Source organism: Dermacentor andersoni, chromosome 9 (assembly GCF_023375885.2).
Source record: "Dermacentor andersoni chromosome 9, qqDerAnde1_hic_scaffold, whole genome shotgun sequence".
Classification (NCBI taxonomy): domain Eukaryota; kingdom Metazoa; phylum Arthropoda; class Arachnida; order Ixodida; family Ixodidae; genus Dermacentor; species Dermacentor andersoni.
Genome location: NC_092822.1, coordinates 24,663,990 through 24,682,718, shown reverse-complemented (window position 1 = coordinate 24,682,718; position 18,729 = coordinate 24,663,990). Strand labels below are relative to the sequence as shown.

Genomic DNA, 18,729 nt, shown 5'->3' with positions numbered 1-18,729 from the left:
ATTGAGAGCACTGTTGGTTTGGTGGCAATAAAGTTCAGAAGCAATTGCAACAAACCTCCCTTCCTAGTTGGCCTGGATGCTCACGGTGCTTATGAAGCAGCACCATGAGGCAAGCAAGGTGAATGGATGCCTCCAAGCCCTTGTTCGTTTATCACACTGTTCTGTTAGTAACAACCATGAGACTTGAAACCAACAAGCTCAAGCTCAGCACTCGCATGGTTACTGCGGAGGATTCATAAAAAGCACAAAAACAGAAAACTCAAGGGAAAGGATAAAGCACCATTTAACACTTAGTATTGCTACAGCCCACCCCCTTCTTTTATTTTGTCTGGTCGTGCTACATCTTTTTACTATATATAGGCATGAACTTAGGTGATGTTCCCAATCAGTGTCCAATATTTATATACACTATGTGCTGGTTCAATGATGTTCAAAACACTGCAATGGAAGCTTCAAGTAGAAAAGGTGCCTGGAAGAAAGAAAAAAAGCTGTGCTGCAACCATCTTGGCAACATCTTGTCCCCTTAATAAAAGTTGTGCTTTCATATCAACTTGAGCCCTCCAGTTTAGAGTAAAGTACCAGTGCGCATATGAACAATGATTCAATTGTCAAAGAGCACGTGCAGTCCAGGGGCAAGAATCCGCATTGTGCTCCTGCATTGAAGGTGAATAACACGTACCATAATGGCGAATGTGCTTTAGTAAGCTTCATTGCAATATTAATTTGTAATGTACAAAGAATTGTCAATGAAGCTTACCACGAGCACAGATGCACTTGCAAATTATGTCACAATTGAAAGTAATGAGCACAGTGTAAACCTATGTGCCCTTTCCATTCTTAGTATGCTTTACTGCACGATGCTTATCTACACCCCTGTATTGCGGTGTAGCAAGCTACAAAAGAAACGTTGCATAATTAGGCTTTTTACGATTATCTTTCTCGCAATACACTATTATTTCGCGGTGAAGCCTAAGCAATGTACTGCAGTGAAGCATACTAAAAGTGAAAAGGGGCCACTGTCACTGGACATAAGACTTCTTCAATTATACACTTGCGCAGCCGCCGCCTCTCAGTTCACCTAAGTGGACATACTATGCTGGCTGATAGCGGCCCCCTCCCACTTTTAGTATGCTTCACCGCGTAACTAAAATGTACTGCGGCGAAGAAGCCGTACATTTGTATTGAGTGAATAAACAAGTGGTTTTTACAACAGCAAGAAGTAAACGCGCACCATGCATCAGTCTACCACACGGAAGAGCGTCGCAATATACGGTAGCTAATTCACATAGGCCGTGTAGCCCACTTATCAGTTGTAAAGGGTATTATGGGTAATTCAAAATTTCAGACACACATATGTGTTTATGTTTACGTTCGCACTCCTTGCGTAATAAGACTCCCAGAACTTCCACAATAGAAAGTAATTTACAACACACAAACGCAAAGACCACTATATGTCTCGTTTTCAACTCGGCCGTCATGCAAATGACATATAGCGCGGAAAAACGTGAACATGCTGTGTGTTAGCGTCGTAAACTTCATACTAGGCAAGGAGCTAGCACACCACAATCCCGCGACAGCCGTTAATGAGACCAAGACGGGAGCACATGTATGTGAACGCGCAAACCCTAAGCCACTCTGCTCCTCCGCCACCCCCGCTGCACGGCTGCATCAATCGTTTCAAGCACAGCACACCAAACACACATTCAGCGCTGAACAATGGGCGGTCGACGCAGTTGCATTTACATGACTTGCAGCGAGCAGCACATCCCTCGATGTCCGTTAAGCAAAGTCGGACACGGCGACGCCACATCGCGGTTCGCAGAACTTCGCTGCCGAGGCGCTAGGCCACTTCGATATTTCAATTGTCACCACCGCCGGGTTCTCAAGAAAGCACGGGTCACACAACGCAGATTCTGTAGTGCCAGAGCTCATCGAGGCCAAACCCGCAATTGCCGCACCGCCACTACTCACGGCTTTTCGCCAAGTAACACAGAACCTACAACCAACACACAAGCAACGCACGCACGATTACATGAGCAATGTCAAGGAGGCGCTGGCAATGTTGAACAACGCGCGGCCCAGAGAACGATCACGCCGAGGACGAACACGCCACGGCGTCGCTCGGCGCCAGCATCGCGCCTTCTCAAAAATCCCTAAATGATGCTGTCCCTAGGCACCTAGGATCAGGTCACGTGAGGGATTTTTGTACGACAAATAGACGCACGCCTGTAGCGTAAACGCCATGGCTGATCGAGAAGAAGACGGTGCGGCCGCTTCGGAGCTCCGTGGCGAGGACCGGGGACCGGGAACGTTCTACCTCCACCACAACGTTACGCGAAGGACGAGTCAGTAAGACGAGCAAGTATTTACACGTTATATTTACAAAAGCGGTTGTTGTTGTTGTAGCCTTTGGCACGTGTGGCTCCTACCCACGATGGGGGATTGGCCAAGAAATGGGTGGATTATTCCAAAATAATATAGAGCCTAAATTTCCTACTATCTATGGGAATAGCATTGAATAGGGTTGAATTACCGGCTAAAATAAAATCAGGAAGGTGCTGTTGAATGATAAATAATTAATTTAAAAGTAATAAAAAAAAAGAATTTAGCAGGGCATTAGTTTAGATTCTGTAAGGAATGTTTGGACAGCGAAGCATGCATCCCTGTGGCTGAATCCCAAAGTGGACGCCCCGAACGAATTTCGGCCAATTCTTCGAAAAGGTATCTCCAACAATCTTTTTCTTAACGCAGCAAAGCGGCGACAAGATAGAAGAAAGTGCTGTATCGTCTCCTCCTCCTCACAAAAAGAACAGAGGGGAGAGGGTACCAAACCCGACCTGTGTAAATAGAAATTTAGGGAGGGAATGCGGCAGCGTAATTTGGTGAGGCAGACCTCAAGCATCTTTGTGTAACAAGATTCGCTGTGCCAAGGAAATGCCAGGTGTTTATACTCTGGAGAAGCTGTCAAATGTGGGTTTGATAAGGCTAATCTAATTGATCTCATCCGAAATCTTGCCGCCGTGATCTGTGCTGTCACTGGTAGAATAGGAAGAACAGGGCCGGATAGTGATGCACGTGCCATGTGAATCGGCAGTTTCATTAAAAAACAAACCGTACGACCAGGCACCCAAATCAAATGAATACATTGCACATGGGCAGGAACTAGTAAGTGGAAGAGCTTTAGCATGGGTGACTCATTAGTAGCGGTAAGGCAAGAGCATACAGAAAGGGAGTCAGTAAGAATAGCAGCCGTTGTAATCATTTGGTCTCATTTACGTAAAGCTAGGATTACTGCTAACAACTCGGCCAGAAAAATAGGCACAAGATCAGGCAATCTTAAAGAAAAAGACCAGTCGAGCGCAGGACAAAATATTCCAATGCCAGCTTTTTCCTGGCACTGTGAGGCATCTGTTGCAATGATAATGTTTGTTTCTAGGGTGCTTAGGTGGTCTTGCAACATGGCGTTTAAGATGCCGTAAGGGAGTAGTTTCGCGTGGTTTGGGAAAATGTCGTCGAACCTGATCTCTGGGTAATTTGAATGCGTATTATCATGAAGCACCTCGCGAATTTGCACATTTAGTGGTTCAAGTAATGTTTGCACAAATATAATCTGTGGTCTAGTGAAACCTGGGCCAATGAACAGGAAAAAATAATTCTGCATCGGAGATGAAAATAATTTGAGGACGGTTTAATGGTGTTTCATATAGCCTTAAGAAGGTCTGAACGGTCAGAAGGTGAAATCGGCATAATATGGGTGGGATTCTTGCTTCCATGTATAATACGGCATTTGCAACGTATTTTGGAAGGCCTAAGTGCAAGCGGTTGCAGCGCTGACCGGTTAGATTCACCGCACGATCCCAGTTCGTTCTTCCTTCTCTTTTCTCGAGTGATTGCGCCCATGCGCCTCGTTCAAGTAATCAAATGCCACACGCGTGTAGCAAAATATACATATATGTGTGTGTATGTATAAAATTAGTAAGATGTGCGGTGAAAAAGGCACATCTCTTGTACGAGCGAGGTCACGGGTAGCAGCATCAGGCCCGATGCAGAGTGACCCATGTCTTCATTGGCCCAACTTTCAAAGACTTCGCGTTTCCCGGTGGTTTGATTTCTATTTGCGATGTACAGACCCGCAGTAACGACGCTGCTTGGCCGAAACCAGAATCGAAACTAGCCGAAGCTCAAAATAAGCCAAGCTGTGTGGCTTTGCAATTTTTATTGTTTTGTCATTAAAAAAATTAACCTTTTATAATATTATAATTTTTGCGTAGATTCAAATATAATGTAATCAAATACGCCGCAGTGAACGATTATGCTGTACAGAAACATAGCTTTTTCTTTTATTTTTTTCATAGGCTTGACGTGGTTTTGCGCAAAATACCGCGTATTTTGACAGTAGTCGCGGTATGCCGTGCCAGATTGCCGTGCGATCCGAGGTTTTACTCTATGTAGGTTTCAAAATTCGATGTTTCTGCGAAATTTGAGAAACAACAATTTAGCAGTAAGCGCAAAATCTATTTTATTTCGGCGTTCCCGCAGAAGCGGCAGCCGTCGGGACACCCCGATGTTCTTTCAAGGTGTGGTGCAATCGTAGTGCGACTTTGGCTTTGGCCCTGTGGCTGGCTTTCTTTATTTGGTCCCTTGTAGTAGAGCGTAGTAGGGGGCGGCAGAAAGTTAGGTGGGCGGATGACATTAAGACGTTTGCAGGGACAACATGGCCACAATTAGTACATGACCGGGGTAGTTGAAGTATGGGAGAGGCCTTTGCCCTGCAGTGGGCGTAACTAGGCTGATGATGATGATTGTGACATGGTAACTCTATGCTTGTGACACCGTGCGAAGGATCGACACGTGCATCAAGCCGCCCGGCAAAACCGGGCCCTGCTAGCGCTGCCGTCGACGAGTGTGGAAGTTATTCAATTGCAGCAGATCTGTCCCTACTGTGAGGGGATGTCCGCGACCGACGGAGGTGAGACAGTCGCGGGCCTTGCGTCGGAAGGCACAGCCGCTGGCGGTCACGAGAGCATCATGCCTTACTCCGAACAGATCGTGGCTCGCCTAACAAAGCGAGGGCTGGACTTCGACCGCGCTTGTGAGTATGACGATAGCCACGCCGATTGCTGGCTTTGCCACGACCTCGATCGATGGAGCAAAGTCTTGCACCCGGTGAGCTTCGAACTTGTCGAAACCGAGCCGGCCAAGCTGGCCATCCGGTCGACGCGGACACGTCGGCGTCAGCTCGGCGACGACGAACTTTACGACGCCGCTTACGTCTTGTGCTGGCTGCCGAAGACGCATCGGTGCGTTCAGCGCATCGTGATGGCAGACCCGAGGTCGTTATTGTATGGACCGGCCTCCACCCTCGCGTTGGCGCTAGGCAGGAGCGTCAACGTGCAGCATCTGCAGCTCCGCGGTGCCAACAAAAAACCTTACTGCGAAGAAGAGCTTTCCGAAGGGCTGGCTGGCCTTGGACAGCTCAAGAGCTTCGAATTTTCCCGGTTCACCATCAATGCATCAATGTCGAGATCCGTAGCAAATTTGCTAACACGAAACGCGAGCCACCTTACTGCGGTTTCCATCTCCTATAATAACATGTCGCAGAATTCCATGGACTGCCTCTTGCGAGCGCTGCAGTGCTGTCGCTTCCTCGGCGAGCTGTCTGTCGTCGCGAACGATATTTCACGGGAAAGCGTGAACTCTATCGCGAGCCTAATGCGCGTCGCGAAGTCCTTGACCAAACTGATGCTCGACCAGGGTCTGGACGACTACGTCAACCTATTCACCTTAGCAGAGGCACTCAAGGCCAATACGTCCCTACTGGAGCTTCACATTGTTCGGTGCTACACGCGCTTCGTGCCCCTTTTTGAAGCGCTAATCGCGAACAAGACCCTGAAGCACTTGAACCTGAACGGTTGCAACATCTGCGACAGTAATGCAGAGTCACTCGCGACAGCACTGCGTAGCAACGTAGGGCTGACAAAGTTGGAATTAAAGGGCACTTATCTCGATGCCGACTCAATGGTGACACTTGCTCATAAGCTTAAGGAGAACTCCGCTCTCGAGTTCCTGGATCTGAGGTATAACACCGTGACTGTACGTGCTGTCAACACGTTTTGCAGTATGCTGCGAAATAACAAGACGCTAAAGAGTGTGCTGTTTTCTGAAGTTGAAGCTACAGAACTGGAAAGGTAACTGAATTGCCTATCCAACGGACAGATGCGTTCAAAGCCACGCACATGTAAAAGAACAGTTTTCAGGGTCAATTTCTGCATGTCACTGTTCTTTTATACGGTTTTATTTTCTATGTTGTTGAATGTAGGGTTGCTACATGGAGGGTTGTATAGCGGCTTTTTGCTGAAACAGCAGGTGACACTGTTCCCGGCCAGAGCCGAAATAAGTGCTTCAGAATTATACCAAAAATAACATTGATATTAGGGTGCTGTAGAAATAGGGAAGCAAAAGTGTGGGGGTGCTATCAGTCAGGCATTTGAATGTATAGAGTAATAAAAGAATGTAAAGGTTGTACAAACTTGGCTTTTTGGTGACGTAAAGCAACAGGGAGGCGCTACTCATAAAGCTTCCTATTGTCCTGAAAAGCAGCTTTAGGATTCCTTCCCTTCTCTAATGGTTCACACAAAAGTGTGCGTCCAACTCAAACAAGCCTTACCTCGGCAAATGCATACATTCAATTTACAGGACTTTTATTGTATGAAAGGCAGTGAGTGGTGCAGCTGATTCTGGAACATTTAGCGTCCTATTCTGCAGTGCTACCTCCGTGGTGCCTTCTCAAGGAGCCAAGTAATTTATGTACACATGCTGGTCTTTCACCTGTATGTAGAGTCCTTACAGGGCATCTGCATCTGGCAGTTTTTCCCTAGGCCGGTGTGTGACGTCAAAAGTGAATTGCTGCATTTCGCCTATTCATCTCACAGGTCATCAATTTGTTTGGGCTAAACTTAAGAGGTGGCTGTGAGCTTGATTACCGGTGAATAACCTGAGTTGGTGCACTTCCAAGTGGGAGTGGAAATAACGAATACCGATGACCTTCGCTAGCGCCTCTGTTTTGGTGGTAGGGTGATTCTATTGACCTTTCGAAGAGGTCTAAAAATAATATCCAATAACTTTCAGCTGACAATGAGATGTCTCCATCACGTCTCTGGTGCAGTACATTTACAAAACTTGAAGCATCTGTGCAGAGTTCAAATGGAAGGCTGAAATCAGGGAGAACAAGTGTAGAATCTGATGAAGTGGCTTGCACCAAGTAATTTTACATCTCGTCGCATTCCTTTGACCATACTTTGACTTCTCCAGTAGGGCTGTCAAGCGTGTAGTCTTTGTTACATACGCTGGAATGGGAGTTCTGAAATGCCCCACTGATCCAAGAAAGGTAGACAGTAATGGTAGGTCGTGGGGCTTCGCAAGCTGGCGCATATGTTGAACTGATTCCTTTCGTGCTCTTGGTGTGGCCATCAAACATTCTTAGTAAGAATACTATATTTATTTGGGAGAGCTGACTTTTTCTTGTGTTTATCTTCAGAGAGTCCCATAAACGGTTTGGACAAAGTTTGTAGATACGTAGGAAAACGTTCGCATCACAATTTATGTGAGGTCTCTCATATTAAGAGAGCTACGGACAATTGCAAGTTTCCAACCACCATAGCCATGCTTTTCTCCTCAACTTGTTCAGCAAGTGATCGGAGCTAAGCTACACCTTCACTGGCTTTGCATCATGGTGGGAGGTCATGTCTACTTCTGGTCGTTTCGGAGCCAGCACGCAAAGCCTCTCTAACGTCACTGCGAGCTGCTGGGCGGTTGATCTCAAGCGGCAGCTGTTGAAGCAGCATGCATTATGAGCTGCATGGGTGAACGCATAAGCTAAAGTCCGTCCATGCAACTATTGCTGTGATGAAGGAGGTTTAGCACAGACGTACGTGAGTGGCCTGATCAGTCTGCATGGCCCAGCCACCTGGTGGCGCAGAGCTTAACTAGCCAAACTAAGAGCTAATATTGCTGTTACCAACTGCAGAACCTTTTAAACATTTAGAAAAATGCTTAAGCAAGTGGTTGGCAGACCAGCACTGAACCGTCTGGCAAGCCGAAGATGCCGCCCAAGTCCAAGGACTTCGAGCCGCCACCTGAGGCCACCACAACAAAACTGCCGGACCATTCATTAATAATGTTTCTTCTCTCTCTCATAAGCAAGTGCAAAATTTTTAAACATTCGGAACAAATGATCTGTTCACAGTTACACTCCTGTCGAAAATTCACACAAGTAGCAAAGTAGAATACGCTTCATTACTGCTGTATTAGTTCTGTGTTTGGTTAGTAAGTAAGTTTGTTCCTAGTTCCTTTTAACACAGGGAAGGCGTGTTATGTGCCACAAGAGAATAGTTTTTTTCCTGTCTCTCGCAGTTCACTCCGGTTCCTTTTTTTTGTTCATGCACTGCAGAGTTTCGCCACTGTCGTAGAACTGTCTATGAGCACTTCCCCCCTTCGTTAACAGTTTCGCAGACAACGCCAAGCCAAGTTTGGCGTCGCCAACTGAGTGGCATGGCGACGCATGGTTGGCATCTCGTAGCCTGCAGCTAACGTTTTGGGTAATATCGCATGAGTAGATCTGGCTGGGCTCCACGCGGATCTTGAGGAAGGATTGAACTCTGTACCACCAGTTGGCTGCACCATGCTGGCCATTCACGTTTGTGCCTTCACTCAACTTATGAAACGCCCAAGCCCAATATGCTTGCATTTACCTGCATACCAGACACATGAGACACTATTGTGGTAGTAATCCTTTGCCGTGAAGTGATGGTTGCAAATGTGTAGATGATGGTGCTGATTGGATATCGACAACCAGCACTGCAGCCACTCTGCTTGCATGTTGGCCTTGCAGAGGTACACAGTGTCGCAGCTTGACATGTTACCGATCGCTGCGTTCACAGCCCACAACGCAAGGGGGAACTATGGTGGTTACAAAAAGACAGATAGAGACCAACACAGACTGCACAGCTAGCGTCAACATGGTGCTTGTTGTTACAGGCAACGCTTGCTTTGTGCCGGAAGTGCTTGAGAAAGTAGTGATAAATTTCCCTTGTGCATTCTGTGTCGTTTACTTTCTTTTTTATAGAAACAACTTAACTAACATTCCTACTATTACGAATGACATTTGTTCACCATAAGATTGGAAAAATTATGATGATGCGCCCTAGGAACTCGCCTTGCATCGTCTGGTCAGGGGCGGCTGAAAACTCGGGCAAGTTGCATGCTGCGATCGGTTGCGGTGTACATGTTTAAAACCTCATAATAAATTACATGCTTGAAGGGTGGAACTTGTATGCATTTATTAATGACCAGAAGGGTTACCCTAATGACTCAGTACGGTTGTACAAGATTGTTTCAGGGTCCCTTTAACTTTTCTTGGCTCAGAGCACTGAGTATGTGTATGAAGTGCTTGTCATGACCTAGTTTTCGTTGTGAGTAGATCAGTATGTTATTTATTTACAAACTACAATATAGGCCTAGGAATTTTTCTAATCCTTCATTAGCCATTTTCTGAAACCAGCCTCAAGCACCAAAAGGGAGCCTATTCATGGACTTCAAAGGGTGTCACGAAAGTAGTGAACCGTTTAATCTCATCTGTGAGAGGCACCTGCCAATACTCTTTGCATAGGTCAATTCTTGAAAAACCATGTACATTCACTGGTTTAATCAATGGTATCATCAACACAGGGCACGGGAAATGGGAAAAGTTCCATTTGATGATTTACCAAACAATATTGTCTAAAAAGATGAACTGTTTCGTCTTCTTTTGGAACTATTGTCATGCGGAGTAATACACTATCCTTAACGCTGATACAGGCTCTAGCAAAAATATATATGCAACCTCTTTAAACCTATGCAGGATGAATGACAGTGGGCTTTTCAACGCAGGTCAACTCTCTCCTTTGAAATGGCACAAGCCGAAGGCTACAACCGTATCCAGATGTCTTGGGCCGAGCCCGACCTTCCTCCACTGTCTGCAGCCGTGGCACTTGGTTCAAAGTCGCTCACAGAACTCGACCTAAGCGATGCCTCCAAACTCACTGAAATGAGCGTTTGTGCGCTGCTTCAAAATCTCGCCACAAATGAATATGTGCGAACTGTAACAGTCGATTTAGGAGATCGCAAACAAGTCGCTGTTGCGTTGTGCTGTGTGCTCGCCTTGAACCAAACTATCCAGAATCTTAATATTAGGACCCATGGGCTGCTTGGCATGGTCGCCGAGGCGCTCGCGACAAATACCACTGTGAGTCAAGTATGTTTGAAAAGCTATAAAGTATCCTTGAAGTCTCTCAAGTCAATTGCTTTTATGCTGACAAAGAACACCGCAATCACCAACCTGAAGTTGAACACTGGGGACTCCATGTGCACTAAACGCCTTGCCATTCTTTCGCGTGCCCTGGTGGAAAACCAATCTATTGTCGATTTGACGCTGAGCGCCGTGACATATGCAAACCACGTGTCTTCCCGTATGTTCACCTCCATTCGACGGAACACCTGTCTTCTGAACATGGCTGTGAGATTTCTCACACACCAGAGCCTAGATAGGCAGGCTGCAGTGGCATTCGAAGCCCTCAGTGAAAAGGCGTCACTTGTTCCACACTTAATGAAAGTGACCAAACAGACTGAGGATAAGGCAAAAAAGGCCGTAGTGTTGGCAAAGCGTTACATTCAGTCAAACTACTTTCAACTAGCGGGCATTGTGAGAGAAAGTGTTGTTTTCCACCTTGGCAAGGGACGAGACATTCACGCCTTGAATTACGAGTGCCTCTCTGCCATAGCACGATATCTCAAGCTGTCAGATGTCGTCTCTGTAGATTGCAGCAACCCTACTAGACAGCCGTAATTTATTTGGGTAAATCTGGTGGAGCCTCATGTTTACGTAGGTATTTTTCGACAGAGGCACATTTGTGCATTGTCAACTATGTTATAATTTATTATGGCTCATTATTAGCAACAATAAGGTGATGTTTGGCGAAATTGATCGTTCTTGAATTTCATGCCCAAACAGCAAGGCCGATATGCTAGTACGGCATCACAGAGTGCTAAGTACATTGACATGATTAGCCTGCTTTTGTTCAGTAAACGTGCTTGATACCTGCTGTGTTGTAAATGTTTGTTTAGAGAATGCAAACCAGTCCCTGTTTATCGATCAATTGTTACCTTGTCCTAAGCAGAAGCTTTCAAAATCTCGTGACACAAGAAACTACCCTCCTTGCATTCCAGAAATGTAATCTATTAATCTATTTTTACTGAACATTTCTCTTTAGCATCCCTTTAAGCGTGTTGAACCAAGTGGGTGCTGCATTGTTTGGAAAGGTAGGCTGCAAGCCAAGTTAAACAAGAACAACAGAAACCCTTACCAACAATTGAAAGGTCGCATAGTGGTGGAAAAGAAAGAAGATGCAAAAGTTATCTGTTCATGCTAGTCCTCGACTCAGCCATGCCTCTTAATCACATTGTGTTGTGGCATGTAAAACCCCACAATTCTTCTCTATATGCTTAAGATCTTTGCTCAGTTCCGATTGCCGTGACATCACATGATGACGCTTGTACTTTCTTGTTGCCAACTAGTGCCTCGCACAGGCTGAAATGATCACGGTAGGCACACAGTATATCGATATGCACATACACGAAAAAGAGAAAGAAAGGGAAAATCTGGGAAGGTGCAGAAATGTCTTTTTGACGAAGCCATGGCGACCTTAATGTCTTATCAATAGCTCACATTGCTTCTTTCACAAAGTACAAAAGGCAATACCATGAGTGGCTGCTAATCACATACGGCGCACTGCATGCCAGCCTCGGAAAGCCTGCAGCTACTCGTGTTTGTCAGTTTCGCCTCACCATATGTAACTTTACTAAGTAAAAAGTTTAATATGGTAGGTCGATATTTATGCACTACACTGCAGTGATAGAGTAACCCTTGATTGAGGTATCATAAGAATGCAGCAAATGTCACCTCTTCTTGAAAAGGCGATTAGGGCCGATGTTGGAGAGGGTGCACGCTTTTTAAAGAAATTTGTTGCCTCTCCCTCGATATGGTTTAGCATGCTCGAATGTTGGGCTAGGTAGTTTGTAATGTATTGGGAACAGAGGAAAGGCATGTTGAGGCACGGAAGCATCTGTTCCGTCTGCCTTGCTTCTACTCTCTTCCTGCAATTATTTCTGCCAAGTGCAATGATTCCATGAGTCAGCGAGCCAATGTTTGCCACATGTAATGATGACGAGATGTTAGAACATACAGTGCTTGTCCAGTCGAAATGCTCATACCTATATAGGGCACCTTTCAGGAGAAATTTATGATTGTTGAGCTGTTCTGTAGGATAGGCCGTTTGTGCTTAATTAGGAATTCGCTATGAAATGAATGCCTACTAACGGGAACCACGTGCCAATTGAGCACTGTACATTCTTGCCAATTTAATGGAGTGTATACTGAATTATGATAAAGCTCTACACTTGTTGAGGGCTCTGCTGCTCAGCAGTAATTCTGTGCTGCTTTTGTGATACTGAAAAACTGGCAGCATTTGTCTCCCTCAGATAATTTTTTTAATTTCTGCCCTTTATATATGTTCATTGTAGATAGAGTGTTGTTTGTTAGATATTTCATTACATTTATTCTGACGCAATTGTAATTCTGGGTGTTCTGAATTGCCAGACCATAGCTGTGCTCTTCTGGGTAAGGCTGACCTCATTTTAACGGGAACTTTCTTCCTGTGCACATTCTGTGATACCTTGATGAAGGCAATTAAGACTTCTTTCGATTCATACTGTATAAATGTAAGTTGCTTGTCGCATTATTTGTTACTCAGTACTGCTTCATTCATTGTCAGGCACTGTGAAGTGCGGGTAAAATTACAATAAACACTGCATCTATGTCATGCTAATGGTTTTTTGTCTGTTGCATGCCGGTAATTGGATATTGCCGCTTTAGTTGTCCCAGTTGCAGTCGTCTTTCCTTTATCTATACTGTGCAAGGCTAGTTTGAAGGGCCAATTAACGAAACAATTGTAGACAGAAAGCACCATAAACGTGTGTTTTGAAAATTGCGGTCTCATTTTGTGTATTGTGTCCCCTGCACATCGTAAAATACTGCATAGAGACCAACCCTTTAACAAATTGTAGACTAGTAGCTGTGTATGTGGGGAGTTTTATTATTCTACTCCGCAATGGTAAGTAGCTAAAACATTTTGTCGCTGCTGGAACTATTTTGTAGGTGTTAACCTCACTCATGTTAACCTTAGTTTCCAAAAATTAGAAACAAAAGACAGCATCACTATGAAGGTGCCCCGATTCTCTTCATTTTGTATTTTATCTTTAGCTGTTTGCACTTTCATTTTAACCAATTCCATGTGGGAAGACAAGCATTATTATGAGCAGTATTACAAGTTGTTTGTACTTTCATTATGATAAGCGATATGACTCCATTTGCAGTAGCTTGATCGTCGTTACCGATGGTGGATATGAAAAGGTGGAAGCATCTTTGAATGATATTTTGAAAAGAAAGTGACTGTGCTGGAGTGACAACCAATGGCAATATTGCACTGGCAAGCCAGGATAAAGGCAGATCAGAGCATAACTGCGAGATGGTATTCATTGACAGCACTTCAGTAATCGCACCTACTTGAATTAGTAATGGTTGTGTGAGAGTGCTTGCACTGCTGGACATGTGTGATGAAGGGGCCTTAGCTTTAATGTGAGTGGCCTGCACGGTGCAGCCATCTAGACAAGCAGTGATACTATTCATACTTGCGAGTAGGTTCTGGTGCTATCTTGTTTTAGACATTGCAATGTGCCTGCAGAAACCAATACGAAATTGTCTTTCTCTGCTCTCCAAAACAGGGTATCCAGCGCTATTGAAACGTTGCAAGCTGATTTCTACATTTGCACTAACTTTGAGTATGCACTGCAGTACGTTGTTCATACTAATTTGCCATTTGAAAAGTGGCTGCAATAAAGATGTTCTTACATTTGACCTGTGCAATGTCTCTTTACTTTCAATTGCAGAAATTATCTCTGAAGAATTTCTCTTGTTACTCACAACGAATGTGGTCTTTCAGTGATAATCATGTTACACACTTCCTCTGGTTGCACTGCGTAAATGAAGGAACTGCAAAGAATAGATCATTCTCATCTAAAGCTCGTACTCGGTGTGCCACAAAGAAAGCAAAGTAACAATCGAGCATAGTTGTAAGGTTTGAAATACAATACCAGATGGGATCGCAGCCTCATAAACGTGTGCACAAGGCATCGAATCACTATATCAACCCACCTCATTCACTTGGCACTACAATGCACTGCTACATCTCTAGATACAGTGTATTTTGTAACTACAGGGTGTGGCAAAAGTTTTTGCACTGAAATAAGGACCCATAACTATGGTTGCAATGCATTGCAACAACAAAAAAAAAAAGACTATGTTAATGTTATGTGTCCTGTTCTACATTACAAATCCAAATATGCTTTCAGAAGAGTCCACATTTTGTGCAAATGCAAGCTTCAAGTCGTTCCGGAAATGCATAGATGGCAGCACATGGATGTAGTCTTCATATAATTTACTCCATGCTTTTTCCAACATCCAATGAAGAGAAGCCAAATTGTGGTGAAGAGTAGATAGGGCTCTGCTATTTTACACATACACAATCGAAAAGTCAGGGTGGTTTAGATCTGGGCTGTTTAAGGGCCATACTAACGTCAAAATGAAATCGGCGAAGTTCTTTGTGCACCATCGTTGCACGATCTTCGCCTTGTGAAACAGGGCAGAATCCCACTGATACGTTCACTGACAGTTTCCGAAATGTTGCGATAGTTGACGGGCGGAGGCAACGCCCCTCCCGTAGTGAACGAGACAGTCGTTCCAGCCGAAGAACGCCGGGTTTATTCACGCTCGGAAATATAAAGAAAAGATAAGGGGAGAGGGAAGGTGTGACAGAAAGAGTGCGCACATGCGCACTGAAGGAAATAGCTTGCTTGTCATGTTCATGGGTTACCGCATTTCTTCACCCTTAGTAACCAAAACGCACGACAGGTTTCTTTGATCGTGTGGAGCGACGTAGCTCCTGAGGTTGCGCTTCTGGTATTTTCTCAGGTGTTTCAGAGGTCCTTGGTTCCTTTAATACCGGGGAACCCGTTGTAGGAAGCCTCGACCGGTCGACGGCTGCTGGGGTCTCATCTGTGGTCCGCTTACGAACTTGATCCAAGTGGCGGCGGACAAGCCCGTCCGCAGTCTTAACATCCAGGAGGCGAGCGCCGGAAGTGGTTTCCACAGTGCCTGGGGCCCACTTATCGCCAACGCCGTAATTTCGCACGTACACATGGTCTCCCGGTGCAAAGTTCCAGCTTGAGTCATTCACAGCTTTAGCAGGGCAGGCTCTGGAAGGAAAAGACATGTCCAGTCTTGTGCGCAACCGGTAACCTAATAGCATCTCTGAAGGAGAAGGGCCTCCTTGGTGTGGTGCGTTTCGATAATTGCACAACAGCCGGGCCAACGACGTTATGATGCAACTGCCTCCTATCTTCTTCAAGCCTTCTTTGACTGTGCGCACGGCTCGCTCGGCTAGGCCATTACTCTGGGGGTGATAGGGGGGTGCCCGAATATGCACTATTCCGTTTCGCTTCATAAACTGCTCGAACTCCCATGCTGTGAATGGCGTCCCGTTGTCTGACACGACCGTGCGCGGTATACCGAAACGACTAAATATTGTCCTGAGGGCATTAATGGTACTGTGAGCGTTAGCCTGCGACATGGGAACCGCCTCAATCCACTTTGTGTGTGAATCGACGACTACCAGAATCATTTTCCCTTTGATTGGTCCCGCATAGTCGATATGCAAGCGAGACCACCTTTCGCGCGTATCGGGCCAACTTACTGGTTCTTTCGCCTGAGGCATCGGTAATGTTTGCACGCAGTTGTGGCAGGTCGCTGCAATGCGCTCGATGTCGTGGTCTAAGCCGGGCCACCAAAATAAAGACCTGGCTTTTGCCTTCATAGCGGACACGCCTTGGTGGGCTGCATGTAGTAGCTTTAGCAGCTTCCCTCGCGCATTTGTCGGCACTACAAGACGATGACCCCAGTAGAGCACTTCTTCAGTAACAGACAGCTCATGCCGTTTTTTGTAGAACTCTGCCATCTCTTCCGTTTCCATGTCAAAACTGTTTCCATGTCAAGGCGGTTCCCATGTCGCAGGCTAACGCTCACAGTACCATTAATGCCCTCAGGACAATATTTAGTCGTTTCGGTATACCGCGCACGGTCGTGTCAGACAACGGGACGCCATTGTACTGACCCTGGACCAGTGGGATCAGCCTGCCGTGCCGTTAAAGGAACTCAAAGCACTCGCCGTCGCTGATGAGGTACTCTCACAGGTACGCAAGTACACACGGGAAGGTTGGCCGCGCAGTTTTGACATGGAAACGGAAGAGATGGCAGAGTTCTTCAGTAACAGACAGCTCATGCCGTTTTTTGTAGAACTCTGCCATCTCTTCCGTTTCCATGTCAAAACTGCGCGGCCAACCTTCCCGTGTGTACTTGCGTACCTGTGAGAGTACCTCATCAGCGACGGCGAGTGCTTTGAGTTCCTTTAACGGCACGGCAGGCTGATCCCACTGGTCCAGGGTCAGTACAATTTGGGCCTCATCCTCCTGGTCCGCTTCATCATGTGACGGTTGTGGCAGGCGGCTCAGAGCATCGGCATTGCACATAGATTTTCCAGGCTTATGTTGCAATCGATATCGGTAGGCCCCGAGTATGATTGCCCATCGCTGAATGCGGGCAGCGGCCATAACCGGCGTTTGCCTGTCGGCTCTTAGGAGACCCAACAATGGCTGGTGGTCAGTTATTAGTGTGAATTGCCTGCCCAGCAGATAATCTCGGAACCTCGTGACACCGTAGACGAGAGCTAATGCCTCACGCTCGATCTGCGAGTAATTCTTTTCTGCGGCAGTGAGCGTCCGAGATCGGAATCCTAGGGGCTGATACTGTCCTGCAATGCGATGGAATAAAGCCGCTCCCACGCCGTAGGGTGACGCATCAGCCTCCAAAAATAGCTCTTTTGAGGAGTCGAAGTGAGTCAGCACCGGAGCGGAACACAAAACGGCTTTAGCCTTCCGGAATGCCTCATCCTCAGGCCCTTCCCAAGACCATCTCGATTTCTTTTCTAGAAGTCGGTATAAGGGTCTGAGGAGCGTGGACAGATTAGGCAAGAATTTGTTATAAAAAGTGAGCATGCCCAAAAATGACCGAAGCTCCGTAACGTTTCGAGGAGTCGGAGCCAGCTTAATTGCCTCGATGTTCTTTTCTGACGGGTGCAGCCCTGCGGCATCAATTCTATGTCCTAGATACGTAACGGACGATTCGCCTAGTCGGCACTTGTCCGCCCGGAGCTTGATGCCGTATTCCCTGAAACGCTGCAGAACTGCTTGCAGATTCTTATTTGGCTGATCCTTTGCATCTGCTATTAAGACATCATCTAAGTACGCTTGAACCCCTGGAAGACCTTGGAGAACGTACTCAATCGTTCTTTGAAAAATCGCAGGTGCAGACGCGATTCCGAATGGCAGTCGATTATAGCAGAAGAGGCCCTTGTGTGTATTTATAACAGCTAATTTACGCGAATCTTCGTCTAGAAGAATTTGGTTGTAGGCATCGCGTAAATCCAAGATGCTGAACTGCTGTCCCCCGCGAAGCGTAGCGAAAATGTCGTCTACTACGGGTAGAGGATACCTTTCCATTTCACAAACTGGGTTCAGTGTTACTTTAAAATCTCCACAGATGCGAACTGTCCCATCGCTTTTCAATACAGGAACCACCGGGGTGGCCCATTCTGCATAGGAAACAGGCGAGATAATGCCGGCGGCCACGAGTCGGTCTAACTCGGCGGAGACCTTGTCTAACAGAGCGAACGGAACATTTCTTGCCTTGCAGAACCTTGGTGTTGCTCCGTCCTTTATATGCAGCCGTGCGGGTGGCCCCTTTATGAGTCCCAAGCCCTCCGTGAAGAGGTCAGCGTACTGCTCCATCACGGGTGCTGCTCCTTGGCTATCCAGCTTCACTTCGGTTGACTGCGACGTGATCTGAAGAAGCGGCGCCCCTTTTATTTCGAGTTTCTGCAGTAAGTCACGGCCACAAAGGCTAGGGCCTTCGCAGTTCAACACTACGAGATTGCAATCAACTGTCGCAGACTGATAGGAAGCTTGCATTTGCAGAACGCCCAGCACTGGTAGCTTTCCAAGGTAACATGAAAGGGTTAGCGCAGCCTCACAAAAAGGTGGCCACCTATGACGATGAGCTTCGTAAATTGCTTTAGGCACCACGCAGACAGGCGAACCGGTGTCAATTATCATTTTCAGCGGAATTCCATTCCACGTGACAAGTTTCTGTATGGGCGGAACCAGACTTTCATTACTTTTTACTGACCATATTTGCAACCCATTGCTGCCGCTGACTTCCATTTCAGCTGAACATTCGGTTATCGCCAAGGTTCGTTGGGCGGGAACTGTTCGCGAGCATACTCTCGCCAAGTGACCTTGTCGCCCGCATTTGTAACACCGGCGCCTTCGCAGCGAGCACGCAGCAGCTTGATGCCCTTGTCGGCCACAGCATCTACATTGTTGCACTGTCATACTCGGTTCATTCCTTGATATTGCAGGTTCCCCTTTCCGCTGAAAGTTGAGCGCATCGATGGCGTCACCTTGACT

At 46.3% G+C, this 18,729-nt stretch overlaps 1 protein-coding gene and 1 long non-coding RNA gene across 6 annotated transcripts in view; one reads left to right on the top strand and one right to left on the bottom strand.

The window, feature by feature from the left end:
* Positions 1-18,729, bottom strand: part of LOC129383800 (uncharacterized) — a 111,322-nt gene that overhangs the window by 79,860 nt on the left and 12,733 nt on the right. Inside the window, exon 3 of one of the 5 annotated variants that reach the window (XR_011890267.1) lies at positions 14,075-14,143. The exons of the other annotated variants lie outside the window; for them this stretch is intronic. This is a non-coding gene — a long non-coding RNA (uncharacterized lncRNA). The remainder of the gene's footprint in view (positions 1-14,074; positions 14,144-18,729) is intronic. 5 annotated transcript variants of the gene reach the window in all.
* Positions 4,951-14,008, top strand: LOC129383794 (uncharacterized). The gene is made up of 2 exons (XM_055068663.2): positions 4,951-6,188; positions 9,928-14,008. Exons 1-2 carry the CDS (start codon positions 4,951-4,953, stop codon positions 10,880-10,882), a joined length of 2,193 nt encoding a protein of 730 aa, XP_054924638.2. The 3' UTR covers positions 10,883-14,008.